This window comes from Anarhichas minor, unplaced genomic scaffold (genome assembly GCF_050575085.1).
Source record: "Anarhichas minor isolate MPS153535 unplaced genomic scaffold, ASM5057508v1 ptg000027l, whole genome shotgun sequence".
Classification (NCBI taxonomy): Eukaryota; Metazoa; Chordata; class Actinopteri; order Perciformes; family Anarhichadidae; genus Anarhichas; species Anarhichas minor.
Window position 1 is genome coordinate 6,582,895 of NW_027466473.1, and position 14,671 is coordinate 6,597,565.

The 14,671-nt window shown below is 44.3% G+C and overlaps 1 protein-coding gene across 1 annotated transcript in view; it reads left to right on the forward strand.

Annotated features, from left to right (window-relative positions):
- Positions 1-14,671, forward strand: part of atp2a3 (ATPase sarcoplasmic/endoplasmic reticulum Ca2+ transporting 3) — a 43,150-nt gene that overhangs the window by 6,750 nt on the left and 21,729 nt on the right. Inside the window, exons 2-5 of the mRNA XM_076101318.1 lie at positions 5,911-5,928; positions 6,668-6,750; positions 10,849-10,953; positions 11,437-11,575. Coding sequence (XP_075957433.1) covers positions 5,911-5,928; positions 6,668-6,750; positions 10,849-10,953; positions 11,437-11,575 — 345 coding nt within the window. The remainder of the gene's footprint in view (positions 1-5,910; positions 5,929-6,667; positions 6,751-10,848; positions 10,954-11,436; positions 11,576-14,671) is intronic.

Genomic DNA, 14,671 nt, shown 5'->3' on the forward strand with positions numbered 1-14,671 from the left:
TGAGAAAATCGACTGTGGTTTGAAACGGCTTCTTAACTCGTGCATTGCAATCGCCCGTTCACTTGGTATTACAAAATCAGTAACAAAGAACCTCAAACCTTTTGCGACATTGTAGGCAATAAAAGGCAGCTTTATTTATACAGCACATTTCAAACACAAATTCAATTTCTGTAAGTGGCAATCAAAAGCATTGGAATGACATTTACAAACAATAAGCAATTAGAACCACAATGAAATACATTTTTAATTAAAAACGAGACTAAATGAAATGAAGTTAAATACAAATGGAATAGACAAGTAATACACAGTGCAGTGAAAGGTTGTAAGTGGCCCCAAATGCATCAAAGGAATTAAAAGTGCAGTAGAGAATATAGAGAACAGTGTGGAAATATTTTACAAATAATTCAATGAGCACTATAATTATTCCTCCTAATAACTGATAGCTAGATATATACTGATCTGTTTTTTGATAAAACATGAATTACTTGCAAATATGTAGCAAAACGTTACTACTAATACATTCAAATGACAAAAACTGGCTGTAAACACATTTGAACAAATTACTATTGGCCAATTAAAAATCTATTTACCTCAGAAGTGCTGTCAAAACAGTTGAGGTAGTTTAGCTCGAGTGATGGGGATGTTGATCCGTTGTTTGGTCCACCAGTCCAGTACAGAGTGAAATGTGCACATTGGAACTATTGGAAGAATCTCCATAAAACTTTGCACAGACATTCATGGTCCCCAGAGGATGAATCCACCAGATGGTCATTTTCACGTCTCCTGTGAAATATCTCAACATATTTTGGATGGATAGTCCCACTCTTTTTGCAAAGACACTCATGGTCACCAGAGGATGTGTTCTACTGATGTATTCCGTCAGGATGGAGTGTAACCACTTTGGTGACCCCTTAATGTTTACAATTAGTGGTGCAACAGATCATAAAACTCACGGATCGGATCGGCACAAAATAAAAAAAGGGATCAAATACCGATACTAATTGTTGATCATTGATGATCCATATTGGCAGATACAGATCCCTTTGTTGTTTGATTGTAGCAGCTGGTCTACAAGGCCCCATCCGTCCCAAAAATCATTTCAACCGCTCAGAAGTCAGTGTAAACCATCAAAAATTTACTTTGTTATAGTCATCCATAGTGTTTAATTTAAATGATTAGGACATAAAAGATTGGTTTTAATCCATAAAAATACAATCTTGTCATTAGTAGTTTTAATGATGTATTATAAGCTGCTTGGAGCTAGTGTAAACAGGTCATAGTTCATCTCTAATATCTATTTATGTTGCTCCTTATTGATTTATCTATTCATGTATCTCCTGCAAACAACTGGATTTATTCAAGTTTCTCACAAACACTACATTTTACGAGATCACATGTGAACACATCATGATTACGTTATTTACGCAATACCGTTATCAGAGATCGGCGACAAGTAAAGCATGAATGCCGATGTCCTGATGGCATAATTTACTGAACGATCGTCAGTAGAACTTTATTTCACACTGTGATTGTTAACCTTAAACTGTGTAATTAATCGCCGGTTCACATGCGTGCCGAACCGTGAGGAGGACCGATCCGTACGGATCACGCATCGACAGCGGTCTGTTACACAACTGTTAGCCAGCTAACAGGCTAAACTGAGACGTTTGAACATGGGAAACATTATACCTGCTAAACATCAGCATGTTACCATTGTCCTTGTGAGCGTGTTATCATGTCTATGTTGGCATTTATCTCAAACCACCACTGTCAGCCTCACAGAGCTACTAGCGTGGTTACAAAATCTTTGTTTGCGTCTGAAATTCTATGCTAACCTGCTATTTAATACGCTAAAACAATATGTGAGTTGTGTTTTTAGTATGTCCCTAACATTAGTATGAAACTCCTCGTTTGGTCACATGAGATTAGCACCGGTTTCAATGGTTGCGTCTCGCCAACAGGCAAGCAGGCTCTCAGGAAGTGACGCGGTAATTACGGTTCAGTGCGTCCGAAAAGATGCATAGTATTGTTTCTTCACACAAAAGTATGGTCGACGGTACACATTTTGGACGCTGCGTTGTTCTTGGTTTGTTGGGTTTTGAGTGCAGCAGCTTTAATCCAGTATGAGGGGTTTCCGGGCCTGTAATGGCTGGAGAGTAGCTGCATGTCGTTATGCTGCAGAGGAATGATTAGCGACTAGTTGGTACCACTTCCTCCTCTGCTCCAGATATTCAGGGTTAGTGTTCAGAGGTCGGCGGGGCTACCGAAGATAGCCGCTGACACTCACCCACTTGACATGGCTGCGTAGGACTTCCTCAGAGAAGGGAAGCCTTCCGGGCATCGTACAGACATTTATGTAAATCGGGAACACATTGACTTTGCCGGCAGACTGCAGACGTCTCTTCTGCAGTTACCTGCGATGCCTTCTGCGTAGCCGAGATAATACGGTTAGGGAGGACGAATGGGGTGCATTTATAATTCACATTTGATACGGTTAATGCATTCAGACCTTCCGGTGGGAGAATGCATTAGGAGAGTGAGCGGATATAGGAAGCTGTAGTAGACCATGACATTAGGGGTTTCCATCATGGTATTTATAGGCCTGTTTTACATTCTCATGGTCAGCGGATGGAGCTGGGGCCACTGGCTGAAGCAGTCTTTACCTCCATGCACCTACTCTACCTACGCCTCCCTGCTCGCACTTAACCGGTCAGAGTCAGAGCTGCATCAAGGCCTCGTTGATTGCATTCGTTATTCCTGGTAAATTTTGACAGACACTGGCACGTTACCTCGCTCGCTTTTAAGGAGCCTTCGTGAGCCAAGTCGCCATGGTAACTGCTGAAAACTTTCTCATGTTTGTAGTTCACACAAGAACTCTGGCTTGTTCACACCGCTGAAGCAACGCACTCGGATGTGATGTGTAGTATTGGGGGTGCTGATGGTGCCGGCTGTAATTTGGTAATGGACTCAGTCAGACTAGAGGGAGAAGCGTAAGAGGAGCTTGCGGTGAAACGTTTTTTTTTTATTAGCAGATAGTTCGCAGTGCAGAGAGATAGATTAGCCAGTTTCCGGCTTTTCTTCCTGAACCTCTGGACACAGACACCAGCTCCCTGCTGTTGTTGGCAACCGTCTCTAGGAAGTGTCTCCCTTCTGCGAGTAAACAAGCGCTTTTATTCATTGTCCGGTCCGGGAGGGGGGAGGTGGGGGGAGCTGCTACGGGGACATCGAGAGAGAGAGAGAGAGAGAGAGGGAGAGAGAGAGAGAGAGAGACACACAGAGAGAGAGAGAGAAATGAAGTCAGCATTCAGGAATGTGCCCGGGCAATCCTCGGGTTGACACAGCCCAGATGACTGTGAGGGAATCCTTGGCAGAGGGAAGCCGGGGAACCCCATTCAACACCTCCAGCCCTTTCCCCTTCTGCCCGTCTTGTCCTCTCAGTCATTCCATCTTTGTATCCAGCATTCGAGTCGCAGCCAGCCTGTCTGCCATAATAAACATTATACAACCAGGGAGGCTCAGTAATGGGGAAACAGGCTCATGTCAGACTGGTGGAGCATGGAAAACAGCAGAGCCCACTTCTCCACATTTCTGCTGCTGCTGGCAGAGTGCCCCCCCCTCCCCCCCCGCGAGTCCAACCTGAACTCTGAAAAGTCTCCAGACAGCAAGTTTGAAAAGCTCTTCACAACGACTCCTCAGCTATGATTGTGCAGGCCGGGGCTGGTCATTCATGGAGACGCTCTCTGCACAAGGATCGGTCTCCCCAAGAAGGTTGTTATACGAGACGAAGAATATTACCATCATGTGCAGGTTTGACTTTGAGGGAAAGTTCTGGGCTGAAATCCTTGTACAAGAACCTCCTCTGTTCTTTTAATAGCTTGTTTGTACTGCAACAATCCGTTTCACTGCCCCAGGTTTTGTTACAAGCCAAATTAGGAAAAGTTATTTCACCTAAAATAACTATTTTTAATTTTTTATCTCCTTCGGGCGAAATTCCCCGATGGCCTTTGCAGTCTTTTGACCACCCAAAAGCCGTGGAACGATTCCAGAAGTCATGATGCCAAACAATCTCTCTTTTTCGCCAGTGGCATGTGTAACGTGAGTTGCTGCGAAGGACGCAGCGGGTTCACGTCATGGCCCTGCCTCTTTCCGGGCAGCCCGTCTCTCCACAGGGTCACGTTTGATGCTTGTGCAGCGCGGTCTGAACAAAACATGCAGAGAAACACGAGGTTTCCGCTGCTTAAAGGAGAGCACCGACTTTTCCACAAGGGAATGATGAAACGAAACACAGACTTTAGCGGCAGACAAATGCACAAAACTGGGCATTTCGGATGTATGTTGTCGTCGCTCGTCGAGCTCTTCAGATGTGATGGCTGCCGTTTGCTACATCGGGCCTGTTCGGTCGCTGCTTGCCGTTGGACTTGATGAGGACCTGACAAACGCAGTGACTAAGCACGCCCCTGTCCCGCTGCGGTGACGCTGATCAACAGCACTTGTCAATTGGAATGTTTTTTTAGAACATGACTGATGTGTTTTCTACTCTCATCAGTGACTCATGTGTGTGGTGGGTGTTGTGTTCTGCTAATCCAACCAGATAAGATGCTCAGCTTGCCCCCCCTTCACAAAAAAACAATGAAAATACAGCTTTCCCTTTCAAATGACAGACGATGTGAAAGAAACAAGCAGCGTGTTTTGATTCTTGGGTCTGTTTTTGTGGGAGCTTGACCACATACTGATGTAAAGCAAAGAAGAAGGGAGTGTTTACCACTGATTGCTGAGAAATAAAGTCCAACGGTTTTAGAGACTGAGGCTGCAGCATGAATGTCAATGACATCACCACAGTTGTGATTAGGGAAAAGTGTTGCCTGGACAATCTAAGAAAGGTTTGCTTTATTCTAAAAGCAATTTCAGATGGGGCTCCAACTATTGATTATTTCCAATGTTTTATCTTTCAATTATGTTTTCAATTAATTGACAATATAAAAAAAAAAAATAGCCATCACAAGTTCCCATGGCGGGTCTAAGAAACGTCTTCAAGGTACTGATACACAGTCAATTTTAACTGAACTAATCTGCACATTCTGACATTTGAGAGACTGGAACCAATCAATGTTGATCTTTTTCTGCTTGGTATTATAACTAAACGATTGATTATCAAAATTGTTGCTCATTCTGATTGAGCTGATGCATATAAATACAAAGAAAAAAAGAAAATATTCTTGGTACAGTATACCATTTAATAGAAAACCTTTGGCAACATAACCTGTTCATAATCAAATGGTGATTTCTTTTTCGGTTAACTGAGTAATATGAGACTCCGGAAGATTTTAGGGATGCAACAATTAGATTAGTCGATTAGTCACATTAACGATTTACGATTAGTCACATTAATCTGTCAGAAATCGCTTACTTTGATAATTGATTAATTTTCAGTAATTTCTTTATGCAAAAAGCCACAGCTTCCAGTCTCTCAAATGTGAATATTTTCTGTTTTTCTTTGTCTTCTATGATATTAAACTAAATGTTTTTGACAGTCTGCTAGTTAAGCAACATGAACATGCCAACGTGGCTCTATCGAGTACAGAACTGAAACTGCCTTTTTGACCAGACAATTAACTGAAAAAATAATGGGTGGATTAATTAATATGAAATGGACATGCATAGAAAATGGAACTTGTGTTACAAAGAAATATGATCTGACGTAACAGAGCTGAGGCTAGTTACGACAACTGAGATTTTCATTTCATGAGAATATATATATATATATATATATATATATATCTCTCTATCTCTCTCAATGTCGGACTGAGTTCATCAAATGTATTAACTGCTGTTTGTCTTTCTCCTCCACCCTCCTCCCCTCCAACCTCTCCATTCGATTCCTTCACAACTGACGTGGTGTGACACCCACAGAGCTCCCAGCTGAAGAAGGTAAATATTGATTTTTTCCAACGCTCTTAAGATCCTCCTCCTTTATACGACCCGATTAGGTGTTGAGCCAGGATCTTTTCTTCTTTGTAGAGCCAGGGCTAGACTTTGTATTTTAGTATTTTGCAGGTAAGCTGGTGATGTTATTTAGATACCCCGGGCTAGTACAATGTTATGCTGTACGTTGGTGGCACTGTATTAGGTCTTGTAAATGTTTATTTGTAACAGGATTAACTGTAAGTTTAGCTAGCTAGCAGCTAATGCAAGATTTCCGACCGCCATTGTAGTAGTAGGAGCACAGCCGTGATAATGAGCCCTCGTGTGAGGGAGCCCCCGTCGCTCATATTATTGTTTCGTTACAACTGTTTAGTATTAAATATGGTATATCCATAAACCTAAATGTTACTTATGCTGAGTAACATTTAGGTTTATGGATATATAAGACAAATGGGCGGCATGTTGCCCTCAAAAGAGTTTTGGAGGAGGTGTAATTGTTGATTTTGTGATATTTAGTGACTGTAAATGGTGAATAGGCGAGAGGATGAGAATCTCTGAACAGGATAGAAGCAGAAAACGCTGTGGAGCGACTGTATACCTAAACGCATATCTTTGTATTTTGCAGAACTATTTTTATTAAATGTGTAGCACCAGATTGAGCCTGTGTGACATCATTCTGTGCACCGCTACATGTGCTTGACGCATAAAGTTGTGTGTGACGCCTATTTGTTTATGCGTATTTCAGGCAAGTCCCTGTGGGAGCTGGTGGCGGAGCAGTTTGAAGACCTCCTGGTCAGGATCCTGCTGCTAGCTGCCTGCGTCTCCTTTGTAAGTACGACCCAGCGAATTCAAAAATGCCGTTGGCCTTCGTCTTTATTTGTAATCTTGATGTTCTAATGTCCCGCTGTGGGGATATGAGACCCAAAATTGGACACTGTCCAGGAAATTGCCACCTAATAGGCTTGCTCCATTAGCTTTAGGCGGCTTTATTCCCCTATTACAACACTGCTCAACCTCGTTTGTGGTCCGTTTTCATGTGGAAACCTGCCTATTAAGGGCTTGTCAACCCAGTCTTGGTATGGTTTCAGTGAGGGGAAACGGGCGGCGCACTTCTGCCGAGCTGGAAACAAAACTATCAATCAAAACTCCCTGCGCTGCAGCGACCCCGGTTGCAGTCGGGGGGTGGTGGAGGTCTGAAAGGGGTTTGAGTGGTGGACACTACAACACCGGTGTCTCGGGATGGAATTGCTGTTGCTATTTCTGAAAGTAGGAAAATTGCTCTAAAACTGTATATGGCGCAACACATCTCCTCCAGCCGCTGTCGTGTTAGCAGGCGTGGGCTGTAAGTGCAGGACTTTGGAGTGCGGGCTCCACTTCTCTTCATGTAAAGCGGGCTTAAATAGGTTGTTTATAGTGGAACACGGTGCCTGTTCCACTGTCGGTCAGACCCCAACGCTGTACGATGTCATCGCTGCCTGGAGTGGTTTCAGCTCGGTAACTAAAGCGAGCTTCCTGGTGACCTGATATGACCCAAAATCACATACATGCCACACTCCAAAGCAGCTCGTTCTTAATCTCACACATTCTCAGGGTTTGTCTGGTGATACTCCTACAGTCTTCTTTAACCTTTTTAACTTTGCTATTTGCTCTCTGTTTTGAACGTCACCAGGGAGTGGCACAAGTAGAGAGAACTGCAGTGAAAGTTCAACTAGAACCTGCACTCATTTGGCTATTGTTTTGAATATATTCAAAGTGAGCTGATGAAACTCTCCCGCCTCCTTTGCATGACACGAGAGCGGAGTTCATCATCAGACAAAACAGGTCAGGTTAGGCTACTTTGTAATGTACAACATGATATCATTTACAGCAATGGGGGGGGGGATTCGCAAACAATTCGGTGAGCTGCATATCATCCATGGTGCCTCAATTTATCACACCAATTATATTATGTCCTTCTATAAATGATCTCTTTTCATGTTGCTGAAGCCACAAGCAGCCCCCCTCTCTGGCAGGGCTTTACTCGGGCAGAGCCACACAGAAAGCCACACCAGCCACCTGAAACAATCCGTGCACTTCCTCCCTTTGAGTTCAAGCAAAAAAGAGGGCCGATCTTTTATTTGGTTTTCCACGTCACTACGTGGAGTCCAGTTGGGAGTACAGGAAGGAGCTTAAAAAGTCAATTGATAATTGAATTGGACTTTTAGCCTCCTTTTTGTTTACTGTTTCATTCTTCATCAGGTGACCTTAAGAGTGTTTCTTTCCATTTTGCTAGGCACCGTGCGCTTTTCCAAAACATTCAGCTATAATGGACCATCTGTCTGCACGTTTCTCAGCGTTCAGTTATGTGTGCAGGGTGTGAAGAGTGCAATGTTCAAAGCTGTACAGAGAGATTTATTTTGGTAATGAAACTTTGATTTGGAAGAACATTAAATGAGCTTACATTTGTCTTGGATGGCCAAACGCAAAGGCAGTTCAATTTCCACCAGATTCCCTCGATGAGTTCTAAAACCCAAATGAGATCCTGCTCCTCTCTCCATTTGAATTCCTATTCAACGTGAAAGTAGCAGTTAGGTATTCCGACTCCTCTCTAAATGTGCGCTGATTGTGTGAAATGTCTTTTGAGCCGTCTTCACTGAGAGGACTGCCATTGTTGCCCTCCAATCTCAGCTCGGTCACAGGAGAGATTTACCGTCCAGAATGATGGGGAATGATGAGCTATCGACCGGGCTCTGGCCGAGCTTGACGCACACCCTGCCGCTCAATACACCTGGGGGACCATACCCTTTTTTTATCATTTGATAAGCCCCATCGATCGTGGAAAAGTAGATCCACGTTATGATCTCCCCCTCTCTCTCTCTGCTGCTTTTGCTCTGCAGTATTTTTAGTTTCAGCAACGAAACGAAAAGAAACAGGCGTCTACGTCATGTCGGTATTGCTGCGGGCAGCTTTTTGTGTTATGATCTTCTAAAGATGCACTTTAATGCGTATTACAGCAGCTAACATAGTGGCTGCCATCTCCGACACCTTTGACACCTCAGAATCCATTAGTATTCAGCTGCCATCATACTTCATCTGGCTGTAGAGAAATGGCAAAAGTATGGAGTGATTGTCTGGTGTGTTCTCAGTGGAGATATTATTGGAGCCAGTGCAATATACGAGATTGGGAGCTTTGCTTTTGCCTCTCAATGGCTCTCAACCTGGCTACGGCTGAGCCAGCGGCTCGCGGCTAACAGTGCTAACAGCCGCAAAAGTGCTGACGGAGCTAGCGGTGTTTAATTGAAGAGGAACCGGAGGGTGGGTGCCATGCGTCCATGACAACGCTGTCGATGTGGACACACACACACACAAAGGTTGGACAATTAGTACAATAGTTGTTTGCTGCTATATTGATTCTCTCTTATTGCTTATATTATTATGTATGCCAGGTTGACTTGACACCTGCCTCTAAAGTAGTTTGGGAATTTGTAGCTTTTTTGTTACATAACTTTAAAAGCAGCTATAATCAATTTTGTTACGTTAACAATGGATGATATGACTTATTTTAACTGAAAGGGGCGCTCGTAGCAACAAAGTTATCACCCGACTCAGCAGTTCTGTAGAGCTTTACGGCGTCTTTTCAGCTCCTTGATTTCAGTTTTCCGGACCGCAACTTTTCTGTTTTGATTCTCTGTTCTTATGGGCCGCAGAAAGCAGCTGTTTACAGTAAAACGTCTCTAAAAGCCAACTGTACGATACCTGACCAGCACCTAGCAATTGACGGATACCAGTTACAGTCTAGCTAGTGGACATAGTGGAGTATTTAGTGGATATTTCTCTCAGAAATTTGTAGAGACAAAAATAGAGCTAATGTTGGTCTATGTCTGCTGAGTGGAATTGACCCTTGAGACATGGCTGCCGCCTCTCTAGCTTTGTTTGAGGGTGTGCCTCAACATGATTATTTTAAAGCGGGGGTATTTGACTCGAAATTAATTTCATATTTGTTGAACTGTCCAAATTCTTGTGGCTGCCTCAATATTTCAGCTGTCGACTGTCTTTTTCAAGCCTCACATCCTGGTACGCAGTCCTCCGAAAAGACACTGCACCACAGAGAGAAGTAGATCTCACACCATCCTTATGTAAATGGGGAAATTTGTGTGTGATTTTCCTACCGTCCAGGAGCTTTGGTGCACTGGATCTAAACCGTGCTACATGATAGGCTCATGCAGAACTGGGCTCCACAAGAGCTGAGTTCATTTAGAGTAATCCCTCTGATTTTCATATCCCCAAATGATCTAGTTTCCTGCAGGATTTGATTTGTTTTTCTTGCCCCTCTCATTTTAGGCATCGTTTTGCTGCTCTACCCTTTTTATTATTTTTTTTTAAATCTATCCTGAATAATTTTTTATTTGTTTTCATTTTCTTTTCGTCATTTTATTAGTAGAATGACTTTTTCAACAATAAATGAATAATACAGTCTACTGAGTGAAATACATAAATGCATATCGGATTAATTTGAACTGCGTCATTTAATTGTACTTTTTTTTTAATGTTAGTTGTTTGTTTCCTGCTGGATGTGAGACATGTTGGCTTTTCTTGTGTTGTTTGCAGCCTCTAAACTGTTGCTGGAGGGTAAAAATGTACACGGTATTATAACTGTCAATTTTAACACCGTGGGATACCATGACACTGGTGTACCGGTAGACTGTCCCAACCCGATGCGAAATGTAATGCACACTCACTGAAACCGTGCTGCAGCTTCTCTTTCCAGATACCATTGAGTTAGTTTTTCTCTTTCCAGATTTTCAACGTTCAAGCACTTTTTTTTTCTCCCAAATTGTGTTTCATATCAAGCCATCCCTGAAAATGTATATAATGCAGCCAGCATGGGACTTGAGTTGCAGTACAAAATGTCAGTGTTAATGTTTCGTGTACTGTATGTTCATCTAGGTGTTGGCTCTGTTTGAGGAAGGAGAGGAGACGACCACCGCCTTCGTCGAGCCGATTGTTATTCTTCTGATCCTCATCGCCAACGCTGTTATCGGGGTCTGGCAGGTGAGATGCACTCTTCATCCCGTGTCTCTGTGCAAAGTGCTTACGCGCATGAGTAACGTTGTTTCTTTCCACGAGGCGTTCACATGGTTACAAGGGCTAACGAGACCGTAAAGTCGAAACATTTTATCCTGGCCACCAGCTGTTGGCGGATGCATGGGATTCACCTTTGGAGTCTTGTTACCCGTGTGCTCCGTTTAGAACTTGCACCACGTGCTGACATCCATACGTCCAAACGACACATTTTCAGTTTTATGAGGCTGTCGAGTCCTCGAGTCCAAACATAAACAAACCAGGGAGCTCATGCAAAGGGCCCATGAGGGAGCATGAATTTTTGATGCAAGTGTCAAAAATAGAGAGAACTCTGCAAGGTGTTACCTGGTGGTGTTTTTAAGAGGGTTTGCTTTCTAAAAGCTTTGTCTATTATTGTGCTATTTCAAAATTGTCCTCTGCTTGACTCTCGCTTCGTCACATCTCCCTTCGCAGGAGCGGAATGCCGAGAATGCCATCGAGGCCCTGAAAGAGTACGAGCCAGAGATGGGGAAGGTGTACCGCATGAACCGCAAGGCTGTCCAGAGGATCAAAGCCAGAGAGATCGTCCCAGGAGACATAGTGGAGGTGGCAGGTAAGCTGCGGCCGCCACTCCCAGCAGCACCGATCTTACTGTCACTCACCCAGACTAATTTACACTTTGCCTACCTCCGGTGGACTCTCGCTGCTGTCACAGAGCTACCTGCGCGGTGCTGCCACCGCCACCAACATGCACACACTCACGCAGCCTTTACCACCCATTCATGAGTCTGGAAACACTATTGGAATAACTCAAACTGGATTACATAAGAGTATTTTCTCTGGATTTGCAGGTGCCAGCACTGACATCCAGTTGTGTGTGTGAGGTTCTGTGTAAGTGGCTGTGGTCACCACTTGTATTTAAGGCCCAGTTTAATTTTCCACAGCTTTCCCCCCTTTTCTTCCCTTTGCTTTCCATGCTCTCAGTCTCACCACCTGGACGCTGCTGAATGTTTGTCAGCTCCCTCCACGTTACATGCACACACACACACACACAATCCCCCTGCTGTAAACTCGCCCGTGTGTGGGCAACCTCATCTAAAAATAGTCCTGTAGTCACTCTGGTTCCAGAACGTGTGCGTGTGCGTGTGCGTGTGCGTGTGCGTGTGCGTGTGCGTGTGCGTGTGTGTGTGTGTGTGTGTGTGTGTGTGTGTGTGTGAACGAACGTTCGCCATCAACATGCCTGTTTTTTTTTTTTGAGGAGAGAGAGAGACTAATCCTCGGCCTTGCATGGTTGGCGAATTGTCTCAGACTGCTCGGAGGGACGTGAGAAAGGAGGGAGAGCCCTAGATGTGTGTGAGAGAGATCACAGAGCTCATTCATAATCAGGGCACGGAGAGGCAAGGAGAGAGATTATACATGCTGCGTTGGTTACAGTGAGGCCTTGGCGCTGTTGGATTTTTAAAAATCAAATCATCCGTCCAAGTAACTACCACGGAGGGCTCCTCACACCGACTCCCTCTTACGTTTACCAAATTGTTTCCCCTCCAGAGAGTCTAACTGACATTACTTTCTTGGGAAGAAACTACACCTGGTGGGTGTGTGCGTGTGTTTGTGTGTGTGTTTATGTGACAGGTAGCACTTCCCTGGAATTTTGGGCTTGTTATGGCCGGTGTCCTCAGCCAGACGCTAGACAAGCCCGCACAGGTAGCAAGCTCCAAAATGTAAGCTCATCCTCCCGTCAAGAATCCCTTAATAGTCTGACCTAAACTCATACAGTGAACATTAAAGGTTTAGGATGATCGAGAGACGGCACTTGTCTCTGTTGTTGGCATTGTGCACTCTATTTTCAATGTACAGCATCATCGGTCTGATATTTCCTTTTGCAGACAGTAGAGGTGGCTGGACACGTCCGTGCGACACCTTCTGCTGAAGACGAGGCAATAGTTGAAGCTATTTCAGTTCGTTCCAAGCCCAGAATGCATTGCCAGTCAAAGTTTACTATGAGAGGAGGTATGATAGGGGTGCCGTGCACACTGCTGCATTTTTTGTAAAATACAGATGGGCATGTATCAAGCTCTTCGTTCGTTCTCTCTGACATAACGTTGTTGCTTAGCAGTTTTAAACGGGAGTAAACAGCTTAGAAAAATGTGTGTCAGATCGTCAAGCACAGCCTCCTGTTTGAAGCATGTAGGGATACGGCAACTAAGAGAACGTATTCATATTTTCCTGATTTCTCAGGCGTTCCAGTCCCTCAGATTAGCCTGAGGTTATTCCATGAGAACTGTACGCTAGGGGGGTAAAATAAACTGTATAAAGAGCTGTCGGAAAAGGACTCTGTTGACCACAAGTGCCTTTGAGGGGAGAAAAGAACATAAATGTATTTACTCAAGTTTCCACTGCTGCTGCCTTCTTGGAGGTACGCCGCCGGCGATGCCAGCCACGCTTACAATGCAGTTGTGATTTGCACCTCCGCTGGAACTTTGCTGGTTAGGGTTAGGGAGTGACTACAGCGGTCAGGAACTCTTGGAGGGTTTACACAGGACCTGAAGAGATGGAAACCTGCACCGAGCCATTCCCACTAACGAGTCACGGTTAGCCTGCACGTGAACGAAGACCTCTCTGCCAAGATATTATGCAAGAGAATTAGTTAGAAGTCCAGTTTTACCAAATGGAAGGAGAACTCCGGCTGACCACACCAGCTGACCTCATTTGTTTTGATCAAATTTGCATGTGCCGCGTTTCCATTTCATTCATTCTGAGATAGATGCTAATTATAAGAAAATTCTTCTTCTTGCTTTTTGATACTTCAAAGCACGACAAATAATAGTCAGACAAATGTCTGATGTTTTAAAGACTGTTCATCTGAAGTCAACGTGGCTGTCGTAGGATGCGCTTCTCTTCCAGCAGATGGAGAGTGTTGGTGGGAGGCCCGTGGCAGAAAGTGGACGGGGGAGCAGGAGACTGTGGGTAGGCGTTTGAACAGCCTCTCTCTTCCTGCCTTTGGCGAGTCCTGCTACTGTGAACCTGTAGCCCCCGGCCATCTCCCACACAAACACGGCACACACTCCTCTCCCCCTCCGCCTCTCACACTCTCGTTCTCTCACAACCCATGGGTGTCAAGACGGAGAGATGTGGAGGAACACGGAAGTTAGAAGCACTGGCTAATTCAGGGACACGCGGTGCGGCCTCTGCTTCATCACTCCGTCTCTTTTACCATCTCCGTCCCGTCAGGATAGACCCCCAAGGTCACAGAACATCGAGCGGCTGTCAAGAGGAGATGATGGAGCTCTGAGAGATGCGGAGAAAGATCAAGGAAGAAACACTCTGAAGCTGTGAGATCACTTTGAAAAGTTTTCACTGTGAAGTGGGCTGGTACGGAAGAAATACGTGAGAGGGGTGAGGTGGGGGCAGGAATTCGACAAGATATCCAGCCATATTCATGCTGAAAAGCCACAGTAGATTATTTTTCATGGTCTACTGTGCTGGAAAGAAACAAGTGAAGAATATCACACCTGTCTGATGTGTTTGGAGCAATTTCCCACTGCTCTGAGATCATTTTCAATGACTACATCAAACCATCCATTCTTCACAAGCTCGCTCAGTCCTGCCATTATTATATAATTTCCATGAAATGTTCATTGTCGGGCTCTAATAAAGAGGAAGCAATAACCTTTTTTTTGTTTTGGAGCATTGGAGACTTATAATGGTC